This window comes from Augochlora pura, chromosome 10, assembly GCF_028453695.1.
Source record: "Augochlora pura isolate Apur16 chromosome 10, APUR_v2.2.1, whole genome shotgun sequence".
Lineage (NCBI taxonomy): Eukaryota > Metazoa > Arthropoda > Insecta > Hymenoptera > Halictidae > Augochlora > Augochlora pura.
Genome location: NC_135781.1, coordinates 33,143,865 through 33,161,395, shown reverse-complemented (window position 1 = coordinate 33,161,395; position 17,531 = coordinate 33,143,865). Strand labels below are relative to the sequence as shown.

General features: G+C 40.9%; 4 protein-coding genes across 5 annotated transcripts in view; 2 read left to right on the top strand and 2 right to left on the bottom strand.

The window, feature by feature from the left end:
* Nolo (ADAMTS-like no long nerve cord) overlaps nt 1–5,898 on the top strand; it is a 247,065-nt gene extending 241,167 nt beyond the window's left edge. Inside the window, exons 20-22 of the mRNA XM_078191531.1 lie at nt 231–617; nt 1,024–1,177; nt 1,361–5,898. Coding sequence (XP_078047657.1) covers nt 231–617; nt 1,024–1,177; nt 1,361–1,503 — 684 coding nt within the window. The 3' untranslated portion in view covers nt 1,504–5,898. The remainder of the gene's footprint in view (nt 1–230; nt 618–1,023; nt 1,178–1,360) is intronic.
* A 5-nt stretch (nt 5,899–5,903) lies between these two features.
* LOC144475694 (hydroxylysine kinase) lies at nt 5,904–8,546 on the bottom strand. 2 transcript variants are annotated; one of them, XM_078191833.1, is made up of 5 exons: nt 8,521–8,546; nt 8,227–8,294; nt 7,828–8,125; nt 7,566–7,754; nt 5,904–7,410 (listed from the first exon to the last, which is right to left on the bottom strand). In XM_078191833.1, exon 5 carries the CDS (start codon nt 7,395–7,397, stop codon nt 6,315–6,317), a length of 1,083 nt encoding a protein of 360 aa, XP_078047959.1. In that variant the 5' UTR covers nt 7,398–7,410; nt 7,566–7,754; nt 7,828–8,125; nt 8,227–8,294; nt 8,521–8,546; the 3' UTR covers nt 5,904–6,314. The 2 variants fall into 2 exon arrangements, with proteins under 2 accessions (XP_078047959.1, XP_078047960.1); XM_078191834.1 differs by lacking the exon at nt 7,566–7,754.
* Nucleotides 8,547–9,943: 1,397 nt separating this feature from the next.
* Nucleotides 9,944–14,021, top strand: Drp1 (dynamin related protein 1). Its single transcript, XM_078192614.1, has 7 exons — nt 9,944–10,406; nt 10,744–11,308; nt 11,378–11,625; nt 11,694–12,401; nt 12,509–12,833; nt 12,916–13,127; nt 13,275–14,021. The coding sequence occupies exons 1-7, from the start codon at nt 10,305–10,307 to the stop codon at nt 13,329–13,331; spliced, it is 2,217 nt and encodes a 738-aa protein (XP_078048740.1). The 5' UTR covers nt 9,944–10,304; the 3' UTR covers nt 13,332–14,021.
* On the bottom strand, nt 13,996–16,928 carry LOC144476054 (protein-lysine N-methyltransferase SMYD4). Its single transcript, XM_078192615.1, has 4 exons — nt 16,816–16,928; nt 15,337–16,177; nt 14,617–15,268; nt 13,996–14,531 (listed from the first exon to the last, which is right to left on the bottom strand). The coding sequence occupies exons 1-4, from the start codon at nt 16,830–16,832 to the stop codon at nt 13,996–13,998; spliced, it is 2,046 nt and encodes a 681-aa protein (XP_078048741.1). The 5' UTR covers nt 16,833–16,928.
* Between the last annotated feature and the right edge of the window lie 603 nt (nt 16,929–17,531).

The following is a 17,531-nucleotide window of genomic DNA, read 5'->3' as shown; positions in this document are numbered from 1 at the left end:
TAATAATAAAAATGAACGGTGAAACAGTTGTAGTTCTGGATACCGTAAAAATATTGTAGATAATGCGTTAATTACGCGAATACTATTATTACTATAGTAATGCATCGAATACTATACTATGTATATTTATACTATACTATACTATACTATGTATACTATGTATATTTTGATATAGTACTAATTCCATCTTGTTAAAAATGTATGTGAAAGACTTGTTCGTTTGCCTAAAGATACGCGGAGCCCAGTGCACAGTGCGATCGGCGAAACCGCCTGGAAATTCGACGCGTTCGCAGACCAGAGTGGTGATTGGGGACAAACTTTGCGAAGACGCTGGCCACCCGATGGTCCAGAAGGTGCGGTCGTGCGGGTCCGGCGAGTGCCCGCAATGGCACACCACCGAATGGACACCGTGCCAGACGTCCAGGTGCTTCAATTGGAAAACCGCGATGCAGAGACGCGACGTTACTTGCCGTTTGGACAGCGACGTGGACAGCGATCCGCAGAACGTCACTTTGCTCGATCCGGGCAAGTGCGACGAGACCACCAGACCTCTGCAGAGGCAGGAGTGCTACAACGACGCCTGCAAGGGCGTTTGGAGGGTCGGCGAATGGTCGGAAGTACGTTTCTACGTGTCTTTAATTGGATATTACAGAAACCTGTATTATTATTATATATTCTAATATATTTATGTTACTCGTGTATTCCATTGATACGTATATTATGATTATAATCATTTTGATTACTATACTATAGTATAATATAATATAATTTTATAATATAATATATATAATATAATTTTATATTATAATATTATGATTGTAATATTATTACTAGAATATCATTAATATATATTCCAGTTATAAATCACTTAATGAATAAAACGTATGGCAAATTTATCTTCAAAAAATATATCGACGCAGTTAAGTGGTTAATAATTGGAAACGTTTTGCAGATGGAGCATCGCGTTACCTTTTTAATATCGTTTAATTCTCTGTGTATTTGAACTGTGATCATTTTCCGCAGTGTATGGCACCGTGCGAGAAAGACGGAATCAAGTACAGAATCCTGCGGTGCGTTTGGTTCGGGACGAAGAAACCGGCTGGCAACGCCTGCAGAGACATTCCGCGACCACCTGTGATGAAGACGTGTAAAAGTCCGCCGTGTTCTCATACAGCTGGTGAGACTCTGAAGACGATTTAGTAATTAATTCGGTGTCGGGGCGATTGGCTACATTTTTACCGATACATATCCAAAACGACACGATAATATAAATAAATAACAAAATAATATATAGTAAAATATATAAATATATAATAAATAATAATATAATATTAATAATAAACCTTCTACATCGTTCCAGACGACTGCAAAGACCACCCCCAGCTCTGCACCAGGGAAAGGTCATTGACTCTGTGCAAGATGCGGCTGTACCGGCTCCAATGCTGCCGATCCTGTCAGCTGGAAGGCATCGCGGAATCGGACAAGCCCGAGAAGAGTCGCTAGGAAATTGTTGTCGCGCGAGACGGATAAACGTTAGGTCGAAATTAACGCGGTGCGGGTCGAGCGCGGATAGCACGATTGAAACGGTGGTCCGGGGATCGAGTGTTCGAGGATCGAACGCTAGCCGCGAGACGGGGGTTAAAACCGAGTCTCCGATCGTCGGAGAACCCCGGCGTTCCAATCTTCGAACACGGCTCGTCGGACGCTTTCGCGTTGCCCGCGAGTTATTCGTGAACTCGACCGAATTGCTCCCGCTGCTGATTGTCCCCCTACCCGCTCCCACCCCCTCTCCCGCCCCGAGAAAAAAAACCCACCACCGAGAAACCCCCGATTCCCGCGAGCACGAATACGTATTCGAGCGCCGGATTCTTTGCCCGGCGCCCCAATAAGAATACGATTCCTAATTGTGTGCTAATTAAAGCTATAATTTCCCCGAACGCGTGTAACGCGTTTATAGTCTGGCACCGATCCTAATTGCGCACGCTCACGCCGCCCCTCGAGGCGGGGGAGGGACCAGAGGGAGTCCTGGCATTCGTCCAAAAGAATGAGAGAGAGAGAGAGAGAGAGAGAGTTGCAGAGAGATTTAAAGAAAGCGAGACGGTTAGAGAGAGATTTAAAGAAAGCGAGAGACAGTTGGAGAGAGATTTAAAGAAAGAGAGAGAGAGAGAGAGTTGGAGAGAGATTTAAAGAAAGACAGAGAGAGATAGAGAGAGGGGAGCCGTGAGGGAGAGGGATACAAAGTTGAGAGATTATATTGTTGACGAGAACGGATATAGTAGAGAGCGTAATTGTACGGTGAAAAGACGAGCTTCTGAAGGCTATTCAAGTGTTAGAGACGAGAACTATTGACGGGGTGCTGGGGCGAACGGAACACACACATCTACACACATACACACGCATAGAGTAAACGTGGTAATATGGAACGTCGTGAGATCTCGATGGAAAAGCAACGCGCTCTAAGGGCGATCGGATATTAGGTATCGGTATTTCGCAGAAGCATCGGATAATCGCATCTTCTATCGACTGGAGAAATGTTACTATTTTTGACGGCGCGGATAATGTTTCTAAGAAGTGAGCCAAACAGTTCACTTACTCAAAGTAAATCACGTGGTATCGCTTTCTCTGTACATCGTCGCGAGGAATATGTTTGTTCTTAGCTATAGAAAAATATACCTGTCGCACTGTTGCGTCAAACGGACAAATGTTTGCTGGATAAATAAACCGGATAAACGATTGCTAAATCGGAGTTCGTTGCGATAACTGCAAAATAATGATTTCGGAATAGAATATATTTTTGCATTTCTATAATCTGTCTAATATCCGTTTTTTTATAGAAAGCGAAATTGTCCAATACCTCTACGAATTTTCTTCGATGTCAGTCTAAACAATTTTAAACTAACAATATCCGCTTTTTTCAGCTTCTTGGCAAAAATTATGATATACTTGAAACAATAAAATAGCGCGTGTCGCGTTTCGTAAAATGCAAAAGAAAAAGAATTCCATAATACCCGAAATCAGGTGTGTGTTCCATATTACCAACGGCTACAGTTAATCCGAATATGTCGCGGTAAGAAAAAAAAAAATGGTGTCAGCACAAACGAAATAACTCCATTCTTCGAGGCTTTATTTTTTTACATTGTACTCTCTTCGACAACGCGCCGATCGTCTTCGATCTGTTCGCTCGGGGCCCGGATTCGCGGGAACCGCGTGCTGTTAATCGTATTAAAAATCGAAGACTGAGAGGACCGCTTCAGCCGCGCGCGAGCTTGTCGGGGTTCGACGCTCCCATCGGGCATTGCCGGGTGTGTTCGGGGCAGAGGATAGGCAACGTTCTCGGCGAAAGCGTTACGAATCGCTGCACGAAGCTGGGAATTACCTGTTATACTGTTAGTCGTCGAATTATCGTAAGATGTTTAATTGAATTCGCGGTGTTCGTTGGGTCGTCCTCGCGGCTCGTGTCGTGACTGAAAACGATTTTCAGTTTTATAAATCACAGAGGTAATCCTAAATCCAGTTATAATTGCTAATGTTGTCTTTTAACGAATTAATGGTTTTACCAAATTAATATAAAACCTATACTGCTGAAGATGTGACTCATTTGTTCCGATTCAATATAAATTGTTATACGATAGAGCGAAGTTTATTACCATTGCGAGCAATTACGTTAAAACATTATCTTAATGGAGCTTTAAAAATAATGTTATATAATCAGGCGATCGATGACTGTTGTCATAGCATCATTTTTACTTCATCAATTATCTGTCTAAATAATTACAAATATTGACCATGGGAAAGTCGTGCAGTTTCTCTAGCGGATAGTCTTAATAAAAATCAAAACTAAGAAATGTAAATCGTTAGCATAAGTAATTTTTAACGATGTAAATTATTTTTCTCGGACATTAAATTTGAAAGATTGCAATTCTTCTCTGCGAACAATATTGACACGAATCTCGGGACAGCCTAACGACGCTTGAACCATCGGTGTGGAAACTCGAATACCATCCGAAACGAAACGAAACACGACCGAAAATTCTATTGTACGCCCATCCGCCGTCACCATTTTTCCGTTCCCTCTCCCACAGAAAAAAAAGAAAAAAAGGAAAAACGAGTCTTCGCACATTCCGCCCCCGCGTACCGTACACGGTTTGTTACTTTGTTACGTTTCCTCGAAGTATAAATGTAATTTACTTATTACGATCTGTATGTAATCTGTATTTATTGCGATGTTACCTCTGATTTCAACTGATCCATAACGAGAAAAAAAAAAAGAAATTCGAATCAGCCGGAAGAAAAAGCGACCGGACGTTGAGTTTGAACGAAAACGAAAAAGGGGAGAAAAAAAAGATGTGAACGCGATCAAGGTGTTATCGAAGTTACTAAACACGATATAAGTTATGGGGAAAGAGAAAAAGAAAAAAAAAAAAAAGAAAATAATAAAAGTGAATTATTACGCGCCTACATGCGCCTCGTACGGGGCGCGCGTAAGCCGATAGAGTCTAAGCAATAAAATATATAGGTACTGTAATATACTATTTTGTTAATAACCTCTGGCGAAAATTCGTTAACATGACGTTCCATTGTTAATCGAGTACCGCTGAAAAAGAAAGGGTTTGCGTGCCTCTGATTAAAAATCTCGACGGTAAATATTTAAGAAGCCCGCCTCGCTGATCCCGGTGGCCACGAAACGCGGTGCTCGGGTGATTGTTTTAGACAATTGTTTTCCTGAACGTGGTGCCATCTCGACGTCATCGTCAGCGTTCTAACTTCAAAAACGAGAACGCGACGGTGCGACTTGTATTTTTTATTATTTAGAAATTTGCGTCCTACGATGTCCTTCACCCTTTGCCTTTGAATTGGATCCAGCTCGAATAAGTCAGATTCGTATTAGGCAACGCAATGATGATCCATAATATATTACAGTGAATGTTTCACGAACCTGGTAAATTGCATCTCTCATCGTGTACAGAGAAAGGATTGTCTCGGATTACGTTGTCTCGACGCGAGATGATTGATTCGAGGCGATCGGAATCGACGTGGCGGGCGAACCTTCGAATAATTACCAATTCGACTGTCGATCGCAGTCGCGTTACTTTCCACGGGGATCTGATTCTTGTTGAACGTTTCTTTTGGCGACCGATAAAGAATATTCGATACGAGCATAAGCTTCACTGATTATCATCGTTTCTCTCGACGACAACGTCTCGGTTTATCTTACTCACTTCGGTTCCCACGATACTGTGAACAGATTTTCGCTATCAACGAATTTGCCTCAACACAGCTAGACAGTTTGCCAAAACGAGCTGATATAAATGAAGAAAAAAATGAGATATAAATAAATTAGTATATTATTGAAATCGAGATAAAGAACAAAAAAATATATATATATATATTACAAGCTACGTAAAAGATAAGATGAAAGCGCACGCGGATAAGAAACAAAAGTAAACCAAAAAAAAGAAAGAGAGAGAGAGAGAGAGAGAGAGAAAAAGAGAGAACAACTTCGACACCCTTAAAAGCGCAGGTATGTGTGTAATTATACAGGATCGAAATATATTGTCCTAACGATATATCCACATGCAAATTCTGTACATTATCGATCTACCTTACGACGGACGTTTTAGTCGGGTAATGAGATGTAATTGTTATTCGATCCAGCCGAATCGCGAAAAAGGTGTTTTCTTTAAATGTCGTCTGCCAGCAAACAAACAAAAAAATAAATAAATAAAACCTACGCGTTCCCCCGCGAGATGATTTCCGATACCTGCAATTTTTGTATATACCACGACATAGTTATGTAAAGTGATTCCCACACTATTATACGAAAGAGCATTATTGTTCATTATATCTATGTAAATATGTAACTGCCTAAATACGAATAAAACCAGAGGATATATCACTGCACAGTACTTTAATTAATCAATGAGATCTGCCTTTATTGCTCTCGTTTAATTGACAATCGTATTGACAATCGCTCTCGCATCTTAACCTCTTAGGCAGGATTTTCAGCAAATAAAGTTTTTCATAACTAAATTACCATTTTTTTCTGAATACATATTTTTTCCGTATAGTATTAATTACGTATATTATTTTCTTAATGTATTGTATATACACACACTATCACTTTAATTGTTTGCTTTAATAATTAATAAAACAATTGAGTAAAGCACGAAATATTCACGGAAGCCGCTATAGCGTCGCGTCGTGCCTAAGAGGTTAAGAATTGTTCGAGCAAACTATTGCTATTCGTTGGACAGACTAATTGACAACGTTGCGTGTTCCGATCAACCTAAGCGATATAAACCGTACAAAACATTCTAATCAATCAAGCCCCATATACGAAGCACCTCCTCTTGTTTAACCGGCCACAGATTCTTCAGCAAAGCCCAGCCGGATTTCTGCGTGACCAATAAATAATCGTTCTGCGGGTCATGCAAATAGGAATAGGCACCCATGACAAGACTCTGGCATATCCTCGCGCAGACGGTGACCTTTAAGATCTTCTTCTCCAGCTCTGTGAGCTTCCTGAAGTCCTGGTAGCCTTCGATTACGTACTTTCCCATGGCCACGTCTCCGGCTTGCAGCATCATGTAACAGAGTGCGATGGCCAGCTCGAATATCAAACAAGTCTTATAGGAGTCGCCAAAATCGATCACCGCGGCGATGTCCACGCCGTTCGGACACATCACGATATTCTGCTCGTTCAAATCGCCGTGAATGACGCCTTGCTCGAGCTTCGTGATCACCGGAAGAACGTCTTTCTCGAACGCGTTGATCACCTGATATACCAAGTCCTTTTCAGTGTCGTCTTTCACGGCGTAGATGAACTGCCGTAGTTTAGGCATCGAGGTCAGCGTCCACAGAGTTTTACGGTCGTCGTACGCCGGGTGAGAAAATCCCTTCAGCACGTTGTCCAATTTCCCTGTGAAACGTCCCACGTTTCGAAGCAGGTCATCGGTGATCGGAACACGATGCAACAGCACACCTGGACGATAAACGAGGAGTCGGACCGCGTAGCGCTCGTCGCCGTCTTGCGCGGATAATGTTTCGAAGGAGTAATAGTCACCGTTGATGTTTTTCACTGGTAGAGGACAATTGACGCGTCGTTGATTCAAGAAGATCGATATCTCGTTCTGGGCGTCCACTACGCGACTGTTCTTCGAGTCCAGAGAGTTCACGATCTTCAACACGTAGCCGTCCTCGCTGACGCTGTCTATGTGAGGATTTTTATTAGTTTTCTCGCAAATTATGTGGTAGTTTCTATCGTCGTAGGAGTTCAACTCGGTTATACGCGTCGCCTTTAGTCTGTAGAGCTTCTCCAACAGGACCGAGACTATTTGTTCGCTTCCCGGTGGTCGTATTCGCTGGCCTGGCGTTAGGACTGTGCCATTGTTCTCCATTCTGATAGCAGCTCTGGAAATGTTCGCGATTATTGTCAGGAATTACTTGGTCCAGTTCGTTATAATAATTTATAGTTATTAGTTTACTTGCATACAGTAAAACAACGGCGTTTAAATGTTCAGAAAAAAATGAAGATACAACTTCCGGTTTCTCGGAAGATCACTCACTTGTTTCTTCAATTTTTTTTCTTTAAAATGTGTTATAACGTATAGGTGCTTGAGCAACGGAGTATACAAATAGATAAAAATATATTTGCAATTCAGCCTATGAAGTTAATCTTGACGAAGGGATGGACATACAGTCACTTCCGGTTCATTGAAAAATCGACCAGAATCAATGATTTTCCCTCGGCTTATCTGTTAGACAATTAGAACTTAAATTTAGTTCCTCTCAAAAAGAGAACTTGTTAAAATTATCTTTGTCTCTTACCTGATAAAATTCTTTGCACCACAATGTAAATAATAAAACAAGCTGATAGATTTAACTCCGTGGAATAAGATAAGATGTCGTCGGTATAATTAGCTTCGGAAAAATTTCGCGAGTTTCGCTGCAGTTTCATCGAGTGTACTCGATCGAAGAGTAAAGTGAACGAGATGACTACTGGATGAAGTTTGAGAAGTGTACTGTAGGATCGTGTAGGTAATAAATGCTGTTAACACTCTCAATCAGTTGAATTGGTAGGGCGCAAACGCATGATGATTGATGGTTATCAAGTGCGGACGGTAAGCTGAAAAGAATAAGCTTTTGTACATGTTTATCGTCGACGATCGGATGCAATCTTATCGTAACGATAACGGTAAGAAAAATGCTATTTATCTCATTTGTTACCTATGTATTATAAAATCTCTCCAATTATTATATTTCTTGCTTTTACTGCATAATTATATTACAGGCACCTAGAATGAAAAATATGGATTATGATTTAATACTGTTTTAAAAGCATAAATGTAAATAATATATATATATAATAATTAATTTAATTAACATGATCCTTTCTCCACAATATGATACGATTTACATTGACAGTACTAGTCCTTAGTTATTTAATATCGCCTACATTAATTTCACGATGTTAAAACACATGATTATGTAATAAAAACACTAGTTTTCGTATGCTAATACCTGTGAGAAATGTGGACCCTCATTGTTGCACTCGCAGTCACGAGTTCGCATTATTTGAATTAAGCCGCCACAAATGTTTCCACACATGTGTCGATACGATTTGTTTACACTTGAATGTATGCACAACACATGGACCCGACGGATTGTGCAACCGGGTGAGAGGCCGAAGCAGACGCAAAGGCAGGGGGTAAACTTTCGGCCATATTACTAGAAGCGACTAGTGCTACCATCTATTTGTCGAGTTGTAAATTATTGTAATTATTACAATATTTATTATATTACTGTGATAATTCGCACGGAAGATTTACACTAACAATAAGCGCAGAATTTTTTTCTGAAAAATGTTATTCAGGGGCAATGAGACTCTTTAAATGAGAGAAGAAAAAACTCTTGAATTTAGAGACGTCTGTATAATTATTATGATAATTGACTGTATTTTTTTACGCGATATCGATTCAGTAGTTTGTCCTGAACAATTCTATGGGCCACAGATTATTGCTTGACGCTGTAATTTGACAATAATTAATGTTCTCCTGCCTCTCTGCATTTTGTTATATGGGCGATAGAAGCGCCTCTTGTGGGGATTGTAGTCAGTGGCAAAACGTTCAAACTGTTAGCTATAATCGATTGACGGTAATTTGGCTAACAGTTTGAGCGTTTTGCCACCGGACTAATTGGCGCTGTACGAACTCCGAAAAGAGCTTCTAGATTTCACCGCTGTGGTCACCACTTGTCACAAGTGGCGCTATTTTTGAATTTTCCAAGAGCTCTCCAATCAAGAAAATATTATAGAGCAACAAAAGGAATTTTATTACCGTGACATTTGAGATAGTATAATAAGTAATGCATTAGATTATTTTATATCATTTAAAGTATCTCAATTGAGAAGCTCAAATTCTGATGTGTCATAAATCTCATTAATAATTTATGTAATTACGTTGCTTCGATTAGTATGCGGTGATACGTGTACAATGCACTGAGATATAGCCCTAGATTTGACATCATGTAGAAAGATATAGCATTCATATTCGTATTTCTGTTTTGTAATTGTGCAGACTGTACGCAATAATTAGCTGGACATCGTTCACAAATTAACTGCCAAATGTAGTCGGGAATTCTACGAGGCGAAAAAGTACTCCTGCATGGTTTTGCTCTCTAAACTGGAGCGCGCATCCCCACCATTTGACTGCGCATCCAACCCACAGTGGATCCTGTTCTACCAGCGAATCGTTAACCAATCAAAGCAAAAAAAATTTCTATGTCGACCCTCGATAATGGATCAAGCTGCAACTCGAAGTAGGTCCTATTACTGTATATTACGTGGGTGTGTTTCGTATACTGTATTTACGTATATGCATGTGCATATACTATAGAGAGCTCCTCGGTAGTATTGTTAACAATATTGTTAGCATGCATAAAAATTTTAGTAATTTACGAACAAAAAGCATTTGGTGACATTGTACAGACAATACGTATGGCAGTATTGTTCGTTTTCGTTGAATTATGACATGCGCACGCGTATGAACTATGGAGGAGGAAAACGGTGGTTGAGGACTGCAGTTGTGTAGAATTGTTACAGTGATTTTAAGGGAAATTTTACAACCATAGAAATCATTAAAGGAGCGAGCAACGTTCGCTGAAAGACAAAGTTTATCGCGTCAGCTGTTCGGTGCCATTAACAACACATGTAATTACAGGTGTAATTATAACGACAGTATATTTTACACCGGCTTGAACCGCGTAACTGTCTTTCGATCGATTTACCTCACACATTTTTCTTGACAATGGAAGCTTTGATACCCGTTATAAACAAACTGCAAGATGTATTTAATACTGTCGGAGCAGATGCTATACAGCTACCACAAATTGTTGTGCTTGGCACACAGGTCAGTCCATAGTTTTAAATTTATAATAACGTGAAAGTTCATGTGATCTACTGCAATTCAGATATGGATTTAAATTTCTTTTATTCGATAGATAAAATTACACGGTTAAACAGACCGATTCCGTTCAATAAATTTATCTTTGCACTGTTTATAGTTTTTTCATTGTCTACTATAAAATATTTTCTCCTTCTGTTTTAAAGCCAAATTAGTATTATTGACAGGACAATTATTATTATTATTTATTTTTTGTTTCAAATTAATTATGTACAGAGGTCAAATTTGTTTTACACAATACTTTGAGGCTTCTACAGAATATATGTATTAATTTTCTTTTTAGAGTTCTGGAAAATCATCGGTAATTGAAAGTCTGGTCGGTCGATCCTTTCTACCAAGAGGTACTGGAATTGTTACTCGACGGCCATTGATATTACAACTTGTCTATACTCCTAAAGATGATCGTGAACATAGGAGCGCAGAAAATGGGACACTCGATTTGGACGAGTGGGGAGTCTTTCTGCATAACAAAAATAAGATTTATACAGACTTCAAGGATATACGTATGGAAATTGAATCTGAAACAGATCGCATGGCTGGATCCAACAAAGGGATTTGTCCGGAACCGATTAATTTGAAGATTTATTCGAAATCTGTTGTTAATTTAACGCTTATAGATCTCCCCGGGATTACAAAGGTGCCAGTCGGTGATCAACCTGAAGATATTGAAAGTCAAATATCTCAGCTTGTATTGACGTACATATGTAATCCCAATTCCATTATACTGGCTGTGGTCACCGCCAATACTGACATGGCTACCAGTGAAAGTTTAAAGCTCAGTAAAGACGTGGATCCAGACGGAAGACGTACTTTAGCTGTTGTAACTAAATTAGATCTTATGGATGCTGGTAATCATCTGGAGTCCTCAATTTTGTCGTAACGAATTTAGAGATTTATTACATTGGGCATTGTTTTAGGAACGGACGCTATCGACATATTATGTGGCAGAGTAATTCCTGTAAAATTAGGGATCATCGGAGTAGTGAATCGTTCCCAGCAGGATATTATAAACAATAAAAATATTCAGGAAGCATTGAAAGACGAAGCAACGTTTTTACAACGCAAGTATCCCACTTTGGCCAATAGAAACGGAACCGCTTATTTAGCTAAAACGTTAAACCGTTTGCTCATGCAACATATACGGGACTGTCTCCCGGAATTAAAGGTAACATTAACAGTTAGAAATGCTAAAGAGAAGAAAATCTAATGAAACATTGTATACCTTTCAAACAGATGAGAGTAAACGTGATGGTTTCACAATTTCAAAGTCTATTGAATTCGTATGGAGAGGATATTGGCGACAAGAGTCAAACGTTGCTACAAATTATTACCAAATTCGCAAGCAGTTATTGCTCGACGATAGACGGGACAGCTAAAAACATCGAAACAACGGCGTTGTACGGTGGTGCTCGAATTTGTTATATTTTCCACGAATCATTTGGCAAAACACTCGATTCCATTCATCCGCTAGCAGGCCTGACTAAAGGAGATATTTTGACTGCCATTCGAAATGCGACCGGTCCACGACCGGCTTTGTTCGTGCCAGAAGTATCTTTCGAGTTGTTGGTGAAACGGCAAATCCGAAGACTCGAGGATCCTTCGTTGCGGTGCGTGGAATTAATTCACGAGGAGATGCAAAGTATTATACAGCATTGCGGTACCGAGGTACAGCAGGAGATGTTACGGTTCCCAAAGTTGCACGAGCGCATCGTCGACGTTGTCACGCAGTTGTTACGCCGACGGCTGCCAACTACCAATCAGATGGTAGAAAATCTGGTTGCTATAGAATTAGCTTACATAAATACAAAGCATCCAGATTTCCATAAAGATGCCGTTCTCGCGTCGTCTATACTGCAAAATGCTGATGGAGACCTATTGAAACACAATAAAAGACACCCTTCCGCCTCGAATACATCGAGTCCTATAATTCCAAACGATACCGTAAGTAATTACCGATTAATCCGAGTAGAAAAACATAATGACCGAAACGTAATCATACTTTGTACGAATGTAATACGTAACTAATACTTCTGGCGTGTACCTAACAGAATGTGCAGAATGTGAAGTCAATGCATAATAGTCAAGAAGACGTGGCATCGTTTCCTGAACATAACAAGGACCCACAGGGACATCCGAATCATTGGCTCCTAAGTAATTGGTTACCGCAAGGTAGGGCTGATTCGACCAATTCGATCGATAACTCGCCCGTAAGAAATCGAGAAAACAGCGCTTCTCCTCATCCGAATTCGAATCCAATAATCGAAGTGCAGAAACCATCTCCTCAACAGAAACCGGTAAATTTACTTCCGGAAGTGCCGTTGCAAACGTATCGGCAACTTAATAAACGGGAACAACGAGACTGTGATGTTATCGGTAAGAAAGAAAAGGATTCATTACGGTTTATAATATTTCGTTGATCGATTTCCAGTAGTGAAGTAAACGTGTCGTTTTGCAGAGAGACTAATAAAGTCGTACTTTTATATCGTAAGAAAGTCTATACAAGACAGCGTACCGAAGGCTATCATGCACTTCCTAGTCAACTATGTAAAAGATAATTTACAAAGCGAACTCGTGACTCATTTGTACAAATCTGATCAAGCCGAGGTACTACTGAACGAGAGCGACCACGTTGCTGTCAAGCGCAGGGAAACGGCGGACATGCTTAAGGTATATTTTATCGTGGAATACTTTATCTAATTAGCTCCTGTAACATGAAACAAATTGCGACAAGCGAATAGCGGCCAAGATAAGATAATATGAACGAACTTTTTCTGAAGTGCTCCGTATATACTCATGTAGTTTCTTTTTTTTCAGGCACTAACTCAAGCCAGTCACATAATTAGTGAAATTAGGGAGACGCATATGTGGTAACCGAGAACTTTTACGCCGTATATGCACCATCAAGTTATAGTTTATTATAGACATTTTGTTTGGGGCGTTTTTAGTAGCAAAATCGACAGGTGAAGTTACACACGTGTAACACACGTGTCGATTCACTGTATATAATTTTTATTTTTTTTTGTACATGCAGTGTCTACACGTTTCGAGATCTACGCGTTTTATTTGATTTTACATTGTCAACGTAAAACATACGATATCGTGACAACAACGCGTGCATTTATAGTAATTGTTAACACGACAAAATACCAAGCAACACGGAAGTGAAAATGTTGCCGTCAATGGTGCTCCACGTCACACTACACTCCGTCATTCGTATGAAATACTAACGCTTGCGATCAATTTTTACAGAAGGTGTTGACTTCCTCGATGATTGTAAACGATCGTAAAACACGTGAACCAAGTGGAATGTCGTCGTGACTGTAGGACAGTCTATGATTGTTTTGTAATATTTTGCACTGCTCGTAGGGTTCGACTAGATGGTGTCTAATACAATGAAATGTCGTAAAAATTCTGTTCGTTTTTTAAATACTTTGTGATATAAATCCCAAATTATGTACCAGCATACAATATTATTATGTATATACATATATACGTGTACGTGTATCCATATATACATATGACTGTTAACTTATTGTTATTGGGAGGTACAGCCAAACCGATTGTAACATTGAATGATACATTGTTGTGTTTTGATAGTTTCGATGTTGGGCGCGATAAAGAACTTTTCAATAAAGTGTATGTGTTCAAACAACTGGGCCAGAGCCTGTGCATAATGGCCGTCGTACATTCTCGTGACCGCGTTTAAACGTTTGCCGACCGATTTTCGAAATTGTGCGTGCAATTTCTTACGATCTAGTTTCTCCTTACATTTGCAACATTGTACGGACGACGCGTGTCGACCGCCTCTTTCGTCTCTCCCGCCCTTATCGTTCGAACTCAACAAAAACGTACCGATCGCTGCCGAGCATGTTCTGCATTTATAAGCGATCGCGTCGGGTAACGGAAACTGCCAGTTTCCGGTACATGCTTCACATTCGCAGAAAAATCTGTACTTTTGATTCAACTGTTCGCGCCTTTGTAGCCTCGATTCGCTGAGGAAATGTGGTCCGTAACAATCCAGAATCTCGCTGCCTTTACCAATAAACCGCAACGTTCTCACCACAACCGTTCCTGCAGAAGATAAACGTTCATTTAGCCGGTGTGATTAAAAAAAAAACTACCATTTGCGACAAAGAAATAGCATAGTGTTTCGCACCTGCTGGATACGAATGACGCACGACGTTCGGATAGCAGCTATGATTCACGAGGCTGACCGACGGATAAATTGCTCCACCGATCTCTCTCGGCTCCCAAATATGAGTCTCCTTGTTGTACACGTTCTCTACGATTTCGTACGCGTTGCAGTTGATCGCCTGTAAATGGTGTAGCATTCCTACGGCTAACCAGAGCCAGGCTTCCTCTAAGCAAACAACGTCCATTTTACCCAGAACAAAGGTGAAGCACTTGGTCAAGAAGATCGCTTCGATGGCTCGAACCAGGTTCACGTTGGGGTCCGCCGTCGCGCAATGTGTCTCCAAAGCTAACACGGCGCGATAGTCCTGAGATCGGTAAATCTCGCTTATCCCCAATCGGTTACGTTCCTCGTTTGCTCCCGCGGCGTGACGTCTAACAAAATCGTCGTCCAAAAACGGAATCTCATCTTCCTCTGGATCATCGTCGTTCGTGGTCCTAAATTTTGAAGACAAGCAACCCGCGATCGCCGTCCTATAGGCCAGCAACAAATATGAGACCTGTTGCTGCTCCATGTCCCCGGAACGATTTTCGTAAAACGCATCGAACAGCAGGCACTCGTACCGATGATACGCCTTCCATGCTTTACTCCGGCATTTCTCCGAACAGAAAGACACCTACAGGAAAATCATAATCGAGTCATTCTGTTTCATTTAATTTCGCAACCCTTAAGTTTTCTACCAACCGCTTGACAAGAGCGACAGGGAATCTTCGCGCCGCCAGTCGGTTTTAGACTAACGTGACAATGCAAGCAGTTCGTATCAAGCGCTTCCTTGTTCGTAGTGGAGGCGAACGGCGGCTCCACGATAAGGATGCTTCCCGCCTTGATGTTTCTGGTGGCTATGAGATGTCGGCCTTTCTTTTTGTCAAATTTCAAGGCTACCGCGTCCGAGCAACTTTGTAGAACAGCGTTCCGTTTCCCGTCAACGGCGGGTATCGTTGGAACGCCTTCATTCGGCGACGACTCGTTCGGGGTGGTCTGGTTAGGGACACGTTTTTCGTTTGTGCTTAGTCTCGTGGAAGACGAGCGCTTCAACATCTTCGTGCACTCGCTCGCTAAATACATGCACGCTTTCCTACGCTCAACGAAATCGGTCATGCTCTCGGCGGTTCTATCGTAAAAGCTCGCAGGAAGCGCAAGCATACACTCGCAGTATCTGAGACAGCTCGAAAAATTCCCCGAGTCGTAGCAGCTCTGGGCAGAATCAAACAGGACTTCCAGGAACAATCTACTGGTCACACTGGCCATAAACAGTGTTTCGGCGAGGGCGCTGGTCCTATTTCCCTGTTCGCCATTCTTAACGATCGCACCGCGTATCTTAGAGTAAATCTCAGCCGCCTTAACGTCGTCCTTACCCCTGTACGATTCAGCAACTTTCATGCTCTTTATGTACGGTATGTCCATGAGGACCTTTATCATTCCTTCTCTGTTCCCGTTCAACGACGACTCCCTGAAACGTGTCGCGAACGGTTCCGACATTCCACCATCGTAAGCTACCTTGAAGAATTCGTGGAATTTCGTACACCTGCGAACGATCATCATAATGAATAAAAATGTGCAATAAAAATATTGATAAACAAGCAAAACGTTAGGACTCCAGAAAAATAAGACGCATCGATATCAATGACAATACAGATATCAAGCGGATTGCCCACCGCCTACGCACCATCGTGCTATTAAGTTTACATATGTGTGTGAAGGTCGTATAAATTACGATCAACCGAACGAGACAATTTTATTCGACAATTCGATTAGATCTGTATAACGATGGTTTATCGATTTATCGAGGGCGGACCAGGCTTCCGACACCGAATATCACCGAGATCGTTGATGTTAGAACGAACGTCGCATAACGTGCACGGAACCGTCGCTCTCGGTCGACAAATCTTAAATTAGGCCTCTAAATATACCAACGTAATTTAATCGAAGACTGAAATAGTTCGAGCAATTCCAATTCCAATTCCTCATTTTCACCGCTATGCACACGAAGCACGTACAGGCACGATAACTTGGTCGCGGGCGTTTGTTGAACGACATACGACATGCAACGAGTCAGATTTGTGTTCAAGTATTATAATAGAGTCTTCTGTTCATCGAGGACCGAGCCCGCGGTTCGGGGACAAAATTTCACGAGAAGCTGCAACGAGTTGCGGTTTTGCTTACCCCTTTGCCGTAAACATTTCTTTTTTACGGTCGAATCGAAACAGGGAACTGTAACGTGATCAGCATTACATTGACCAGCCGCGACCACTTTTATCCCAGGTACAAGACACGATACGAATGAGCTGTGACGATTTCTAAAATTAGATGTCAGAGATTTTACTTTGTTGCACCTTGCGCTTTATTTCAAATCGAGAAACTCCGGGAAACAATTGACCCAATGGAACATCGTCAAAAATACAACGAACCCACGCGAAATATTTTATTTCTCCCGTGATTGCTACAAACCTTTTAATCTTAACTTTAAATTCAATGATGTCATTCGAAAAAAGAACATCATTTACACGTGCCAGCAAGACAAACCTGTAAAGAATAGCGATAAACTTGTAAACACGACAAGCTTGTAAAGAATCGTCGAAGCAGAACAATCGCAGCAATCGTTTCGATTTCTTAGAAACCTTCTAATGGCTAATTTCACTGCTAATTAGTCAAACGAATTAAGTAGATTTAATCTACTCTCAATGTGGCATCATAGCATCTATTATTCTGCTATTAGACATCTCGCGTACATAATTGCGGAATACGATGGGCTCAGTTTATTTTATAATTTAAGGGCTTCGTAATTTACGGGAATAAAAGTTGTTCGGTGTTCGATGTCTTTCAAAAAAAAAAGGCATTTAAAAATCGAATTTTAGTACTGCTCTTCTGCGATCGATGTC